Raw genomic sequence first — 8,413 nt, 5'->3', positions numbered from 1 at the left:
AATGAGAAGGATAATGTGCGCTGGGGGAACAAGAAAAAAAATGTAATGAGAAAAATGGAAACAAGGCTTTTGTAGGTAAAGACAGGGATGTTGAAAGGAGGGGAGGGAAAATGGGAAAAAAGAAGCAGCAAGATTATCATGTACAGGTAAAAATCCCCTATAGTGAAAGTTATCATATATGTCAAAAATGTACCAGAAAAAAAGAGAAAAGAAAAATAAATTCCAAGCTGTGTGTGGTGGTGCTGTCCTATAATCCTAGCTACTTAGGGAGCTAAGGCAGAGATCAGGAGCTTGAAGCCTGTGTATCCAATTTAGTGAGACCTTGTCTCAAAATGTAAAAATAAAGGGCTAGGAATATACTGTAATGGTTGAGTGCTTGCTTAACACAGGCAAGGTACTGAGTTGAATCCCCAGTATCAACAAACAAACAAAAAATAGAATGTGGAAATAATGTAGAACTTTTCTTTGATTTGCTTTAAAATTCCTTTAGAAGACAATTTTTTTTTCCCCGAGTATGTTTGGTTTTGTGGGTTTTTTTTGGTTTTTTTGTTTTGTTTTGTTTTGTTTTGTTTTTTTGGTACCAGAGATCAAACTCAGGATTTTGTGATGTTCTTAATCCTTTAATAGTATTTGATATCTGTCATCTGATCTAAGTGTTTCCTGGCTTGGTCCTTATGCAAATATCCTAGGATTTAACTCCTAAGCAAGAGAGAAAAAAGCCCCTGAATGTAAAGTTCTAATTCAGAAATTTAAATTTAAGTAGATACTATACTTGATTTGTTAATCTTTGAGTTTTTTTTTATCTTTTAGATCCAATTGTTCAAATTGCAATTGATAATTCTAGAAATATTTTATATACACGATCAGAGAAAGGAGTAATACAAGTAAGTATTCATATATACTCTCATTTAAGAATAGAAAAAGGTTCATGTTTTAATAAGGAAGATTTACTTTTTCTCTATGAACTGTGTGCTTTTTTAACAGAATCATCCCCCAAACACTTGTTAGGTCTCCTGAGATTTCAAATCTCTGAACATTTCCATATCTGTTAAGTATAAAATTAAAGGATCCCTAAAAAAGAAAAGTTTGCTTAATAAAATGTGTGCAGTATATAATTGTTTTACGTGAGCAATTTTTTATTCACAGGTTTATGATTTGGGCCAAGATGGACAGGGAATGAGTAGAGTTGCTTCAGTTTCACAGAATGCTATTGTCTCTGCTGCAGGGAATATTGTGAGGTAATACATAATTTATTATCAGGTATTTCATTTTATTTTATTTATTTATTTATTTATTTATTTTTGGGGGGTGCCGGGGATTGAACTCAGGTCCTTGCGCTTGCAAGGCAGGCCACCGAACCGCTGAGCTAAATCCCTGGCCCAGATATTTCATTTTAGGTATAATTATTATGTATAGTATACTATGATGAAGTTGCTTCCACAAGCCGGGCATGGTGGTGCACGCCTGTAATCCCAGCACTCAGGAGCCTGAGGCAGGAGAACCGCTGTGAGTTTGAGACCAGCCTGGACTACATAGTGAGTTCCAGGTCAGTCTCAACTGCATAGTGAGACTGTCTCAAAAAAAAAAAAAAAATGACTTCCAGAAAACATCTCAAGAAGATAAGGAATGTTCGCAATGTCACTCTAGACCAGTGATGGATCCTTTCAGAGCTTTCAATGATAAAAACGTGCTATAGGTTCACTACCACTGCTCTAGGTTATTTTTTAAATAAGACTGCCAGAGACTATTCCTTTGTGATAATTTGAAACATAAAGTAGATTGTTTTTATTATGTAAAGTTCAGCTTGTCATGAACTGTTTTTCTTGGAACTTTTTCTTTTGTTTTGTTTTTTGTGGTTTGGGGTATGGAACTTAGCTCCTTAAATATTCTAGGTAAATATTCTGCCACAGAGCTACATCCCTAGCCCCTTTCCTTAGGACTGTACATTAACCTTACGTGATGTATTACAAGCTTTATAGATGTTACAACTAGATGTTATGAGTCTCACTCTTATAACTTCACCTTTTTAGCGGGCCTGCACAATTCAGATTTAGTTAGTTTGAATATTGATATAAGTGCAGGATATAAAGTTTCAAAACTGTAGTATCCTTTCCTCATGAGTAGATAGAAACTAAAGGACGTTAAGATTTGCCTGAGGTTAAGTGCTGGAGCCCAACCTAGACACCAAGAAATTCTATGCTACATACATTACCTTTCACATATTCCCAACTACTTTGGTCAGTGGCATACCTTCTTTTTACACACTGAAGATATTAGTTTTTCTGTTTTTCTTGTCCATCTACTGGAGTAATTGCAGTGATTAGTCATTATTATGAAAGATCAACTTTTCGAGTGTGTGTGTTACTAGAATCAAATCTAGAGACTCTCCACCCCTGAGCTATATCAGTTCTTTTTTTCCTATTTCTTTTTAAGACTGGGTCTAAGTTGCTCAGGCTTGCTATGCTCCTGAAGGCAAGTACCATCATGCTCAGCAACTTTCCTCCCTCCAATGACAAAAACAAAAGTCTGATGCTGGGCAGAGTGGCTTATACCAATAATCCTTCCTACTCAGGAGGCTGAGGAGGCTTGCAAGTTCAAGGACAACCTAGGCAATTTAGCAAGACTCTGCCTCAAAATTGAGAAAGGGCTGGGAATGTAGCACTACATAGGCTCAACGAAACCTCTCCTGCAACAAAAAAAACCCCAGTAAGACTAGTAATTGAAAAGATGGTTTGCTGTTTAGTCCCTCCAACTTTCTTTAGGAAAAATTTCTAAATCTATGGAAAAATTGGAAAAAGTAGAAGAACAACATGGCAAACACTGTTATAACCTCTATCTAGATTCACCACTTGTGAACATTTTGCCTCATTTTCTCACTTCCTTTCTTCTGAACCATTTGCTAGTGGGTTGGAGACATCATGCCTTTTACCCACAGATTCTTCAGCTTCTGTCTCCTCTGTAAGTTTCTTACATAATGGCAGTATAGTTACAACACCTAATAAAATTATCAGTAATTTTATATATCTACTATCAACAGCTGTATAATTATATAGTTTATATTAAAAATTTCCAGTAGTGCCAGAGCCTTCTATAGCTGTTGTTTCTTTTCAAATTCCACAATCAGAATTTATGAACTGCATTGATATTAAACTGTGTATTATATAGAATACACTCCCCTCCCCACTTGTTCTTTTCATAAAGCTGACATTTGGGAGAGGGAGAATTGTTTGTAGAACGTCCCATCTTCTGAATTTGTCTTTTTTTCCTATAAACTCTCAATGTTATGTTTTTTTAGACAGTATTATATAGGTGATGTGAATGTCTTCATTATTTCAGAGACATTTAATATCAGTTTTCCACTCTATTCAGATATCTGTATTACAAAGACCTGTTTTGCCACTTTTGATTAGTATTAATCTTTACAATGATAATTTGATTCTGTGAGAACATACTTTTCTCTACCAACCGTTCACTCAGTAGTTTTAATCTTTCTTATGATCATTCTTTGAAAATTGGGCTAGCCTTAACTACATAATTTACATAGTACACATTCTAGAGGTTTTTCCAGTTCTCACTGCTATTGTATTATTTTCCTAAAAAGTTAATCTTAACATTTTAGCATGGTTAGACATATAAATATACTAATGGAAAATGTGGCTTATAAGTAAATAGACACATTTTACAAATATTACACTAGTTTTTTATTTTGTTTTTAGGACCATTGACCGTTCTGTTTTTAAGCCAATTGTTCAGCTAGCAGTGATTGAAAATTCTGAATCATTGGACTGTCAGTTATTGGCTGTCACACATGCAGGTATGTTTTTTAATTTATATATCTGCTGTTGCTGTTATGACTTTTGATAAAACATTTGGAAATTTGTTATTGTTTTTACTTCTACATGTTATCAAAACACATGAATATTTTATAAAAATTAAGAATTTTGAGAAATGTAAGATTCTTGGTTCTGTACTCATCTTACACGTCGAGCTAAGCCTGAAAGTCAAAGTGGTTCATATTGGTGACAGCCTGAACTGCCCTGCAGGCTCCCTTGGAGCAAGTTCTTCCTACTGAAATATATTTCACCTCTCAATTCCAAGTGACATTTTCCTAGAGATCTACTATATGTTTTATGGGTTTTTTTTGAAGCAAAGCATTTATTGGTACATTTTAGATATATACAGTGATAGTATTCAACAAAGGAAATTTGTTCCTGCACATGATATATCTTGCTTCTCTTTTTCCCATTCCTTTCCCCTCCTTATTTACAAAAGGTTTGTTGCCATTTTTTCCTTCTATTCTCTTTTTTTTCTTGTCCTCTTTCTACCACTCCCTTTTCTCCCTTCTCATTTGAACACTTTATTCCCATATCCCAATATCTATTATATATTTTGATCCTTATTTACACTTTTGGGTTCTCACGAGAGAAATGTGGTATTTAAATGTGAGTCCAGTTTGTCTCACTTAACAGTATGGTCTCAAGGTGCACCCATTTAGCTAGAAATGTCTCAAGGTTATCCTTCACGGCTGAGTAGTACTCCATTATAAAAAACACATGTCTTCTTTATCCATTCATCCATTAATAGGCATTTGGGCTGTTTCCAAGATTGAGCTATTACAAACTGTACTGCTATAAATGTGGGGTGCATATATTGCTTGTGATGCTTTTAATTCTTTCAAGAAGGTACCAGGAAGAGGAATAGCTTTAGTTTTAGTTTTTTGATAAATCTCTACACTGATTTGCACAGTGGTTGTACCAGTCTACACCCTCACCAATAGTGGAGAAGGTTTCTTGTTCCCCACAGTGCTACCAGGTTTTGTTATTGTTGATTTCTTGATAAGAGCCATTCTTTCTGGAGTGAGGTGGAATCTAAGTGTTGTTTTAATTTACATCTCTCAACCAGTAATATTGATCAGTTTTTCATATATTTACTTGCCATTTCCACTTCTTCATCTGAGAAGTGTCTGTTCATTTCAGATGCTCACATTTGGATTGGGCCTTTAAATTCAGGGGTCTGATTTATTTGAGTTCTTCATATAGTCTAGATATTACTCCTTTGAGAAACAGCTGGTAAAAAATTTTTCCAACACTGTGGGCTGTCTCTTCACTCTGTTGGTGATTTCTGTTGCTGTGCAAAAGCTTTTTAATAAGTTGAGAAGCCCAATTGTTGATTCTTTGTGATATATCCAGTGTGACTGGGTTTTGTTCATAATGTCTTCAAGAGTTCTAGCTATTCTATCTTCCAGCAAATTGAGTGTTACTGTTTTAATATTTAATGGATCTTTGATCCATTTTGATTTGAAGTTAGTGCATGGTGAAAGATAGAGGTCTAGTTTTAATCTTTGGCATGTGAAAAGGGAGTTTGTCAGCACCATTTATTAAAGACACTATCCTTTTTTCCATTGAAGGTGTTGGACTCCTTTAAGATAAGGTGGTTGAGTGAGTATGTTTGGAATTGTTTCTGCAACTTCCGATCTGTTCTACTGATCCTCTGGTCTGTTTTTTTTTGTTTGTTTTGTTTTGTTTTTGCCAGTACAATGCTGTTTTTATCATAGTAATTTTGTAGTATAATTTCAAGTTGAGGGTTTTGATGACCCCTGCCTTTCCATTATTGCCTAGAACTGCTTTTTCTATTCTATATCTCTTTGAATTCCGAATAAATTTTAGGATTGTTTTCTCTAAATCTGTGAATATATCATTGGTATTTTGATCAAGATTGCATTAAATCTGTAAAATAATTTTGAAAGTATGGCCATTTTTGGTCTATTTGTTCTTCCTATCCTAGTACAAGAGATATCTTTGATCTACTTACTCAGAGTACTGTGGTTTTTTGGTTTTGTTTTGTTCTGTTCTGTTTTTTGGTACTGGGGGTTGAACTTGGGTCCTTGTGCTTTCAAGGCAGGCAGTGGAACCTCTGAACTAAATCCTTGGCCCATTTTTTTTTTGTTTTGTTTTTTTGAGACAGGGTCTCACTATGTAGTTGAGATTGACCTGGAACTCATTATGTAGTCCAGGCTGGTCTCAAACTCACAGCAATCCTCCTGCCTCAGCCTCCTGAGCGCTGGCATTACAGGCATGCGCCACCACGCCTGGCTCTGTAGTTTTCATTTTTAAAGGGTTTTTTTTTTTTTTTGTTTTGTTTTTTTGAGACAGGGTCTCACTATGTAGTTGAGATTGACCTGGAACTCATTATGTAGTCCAGGCTGGTCTCAAACTCACAGCAATCCTCCTGCCTCAGCCTCCTGAGTGCTGGCATTACAGGCATGCGCCACCACGCCTGGCTCTGTAGTTTTCATTTTAAAGGTCTTTTACTTTCTTCAGATTGATTCCTAGGTATTTCTTTTGTTTTTTGGAAGCTATTTTGAAAGGTATTGATTCCCTAATTTCTCTCTAAGTCAGTCTGTTGTTTGTGTATAGTAATGCTATTGATTTTTGAGTGTTAGCTTTGTATCCAGCTATGCTACTCAATCTGGTTATTAAATTTAGGAGCCTTTTGGTGGAGTCTTGGGGATTTTCTATGTAGACTATCATGTCATCCACAAATAAGTATAATTTAACTTCTTCCTTTCCCATCCTTATTCCTTTTATTTCTTTCTTTTGTCTAATTGCTCCAGTTAACATTTCCAGAACTATAGTGAATAAGAGTGGTGAGAGTGGACATCTTTGTCTTTTTTCTGGTTTTAGGGGGAAAGCTTTCGGTTTTTGTGCATTTAGTATGATGTTGGCTATTGGCTTGTTATAGATGGGTTTTATCAGATTGAGATAAAGACCATCTATTCCAGTTTTTTGTAGGGTCTTTATCATGAATGGGTATTGGACTTTGTCAAACACTTTTTCTGCATCTATTGAGATAATCATATGGTTTTTGTTCTTGACTGGTAATATGATGTTTTACATTTATGAGTTGTATGTGTTGAATCATACCTCCATCCCTAGGATGAATCCTACTTGATCAAGGTGTATAACCTTCTTGACAATTGGCTGCATTTTGTTTGCCAGTATCTTATTGAAGATTTTTGCATTTCCATTCATTAAGGCAATTGACCTGTAGTTCTCTTTTTTGGTTGAATCCTCTGGTTTTGGTATCAGGGTAATGCTTACTTCCAAGAATGAATTTGAGAGTATTGCTTTCCTTCCTATTCCATTAAAATGTTTGAAAAGTAGCAGCATTAGGTATTCTTTAAATTTCTTGCAGAATTTACCATTGAATCCATCAGGGCTAAGGCTTTTCTTTGTTGGTAGTCAATTTCATTTACTGGTACTGGTTTATTTAGAATTTTTATATCTTCATGATACAGCTTTGGTGGTTCATATGTACCTAGGAATCTGTCCGTTATTTCTGTGTTTTCCATCTTCTTAGAATATAGTTTCTCTATTTAGGTTTATATGATCTTCTTGATTTCTGCAGTATCTGTTGTGATTTCATTCTTTCCATTCCTAATTGCATGAATTTGAGTTTTCTTTCCTTTTGTTTTTTTGTTGTTGTTTTTGCTGTTGTTGGTTTTTAGTACTGAGGATTGAACTCAAACCCCTGCCCTTTTCTTTCCATTTTTTTATAAGGTTGGCTAAAGGTTTCTTAATTTTATTTAATGTTTCAAAGAACAAACTGTGATTTCATTGATTTTTTTTTTTTTTTTTTTTTTTTTTTTTTTTTTCTAGGTTTTTTCATTAGTTTTTTTTTTTTTTTTTTTTTTTTTTTTTTGGTACCAGGGATTGAACTCAGGACCTTGTGCTATGAGACAAGTGGCAGAACCACTGAGCTAAATCCCTGACCACGAGTCACTGATTTTTTGTATTAAACTAATTTCTTCTTTAACTTCATCTGTAACCCACTGCTTGCTAAGTAGGGTGTTATTTAATTTCTACATGTTTACATAGTTCTTGTGGTTTCTGTTTCCATTGATTTTCAATTTCATTGTACTATGGACTGATAATATGCATGGACTAATTTAAATTCCTTTGCATTTACTTCAGCATGTTCTGCAAGCTAGTGTTCTATTTAGGAGAATGTCCCATGTGCTGTGGATAAAAATGTGTTTTCTCACGTTGTGGGGTAGAACTGTTTTTCATCCTTTGATTTTCAGTCTGTAAATTTCTTTTTGGTTTGTTTGTTTGTTTGTTTGTTTGTTTTTTGAGATAGGGCCTCACTTTGTTGTTCAGGCTGGCCCTGAACTCATTATATAGCTCAGGGTGGTCTTGAAGTTTCAATCTTTGTGCCTCTGCTTCCCAAGTGCTGAGATTACAGGCATCAGCCACCGTGCCCAGCTTTTTCTTTTTGAATTAAATGTGTTTCTTAGCAGGATATGGCGGCACATGCCTGTAATCCCAGCACTCTGGAGACAGGCAGGAGGATCGCCAGGAGTTCAAGGCCATTCTCGGCTACCTAGTAGTAGTTCAAGGCTGCCCTGAAATGC

The 8,413-nt window shown here is 35.2% G+C and overlaps 1 protein-coding gene across 1 annotated transcript in view; it reads left to right on the top strand.

Annotated features, from left to right (window-relative positions):
- Positions 1-8,413, top strand: part of Nup155 (nucleoporin 155) — a 67,160-nt gene that overhangs the window by 13,341 nt on the left and 45,406 nt on the right. The window contains exon 10 of the mRNA XM_010605488.2: positions 3,717-3,814. Coding sequence (XP_010603790.1) covers positions 3,717-3,814 — 98 coding nt within the window. The remainder of the gene's footprint in view (positions 1-3,716; positions 3,815-8,413) is intronic.

This window comes from Fukomys damarensis, unplaced genomic scaffold (assembly GCF_012274545.1).
Source record: "Fukomys damarensis isolate Sample0158 unplaced genomic scaffold, DMR_v1.0_HiC HiC_scaffold_1, whole genome shotgun sequence".
Lineage (NCBI taxonomy): Eukaryota > Metazoa > Chordata > Mammalia > Rodentia > Bathyergidae > Fukomys > Fukomys damarensis.
Note: the sequence above shows the minus strand (reverse complement) of the source record. Positions and strands in the feature narration are given on the sequence as shown.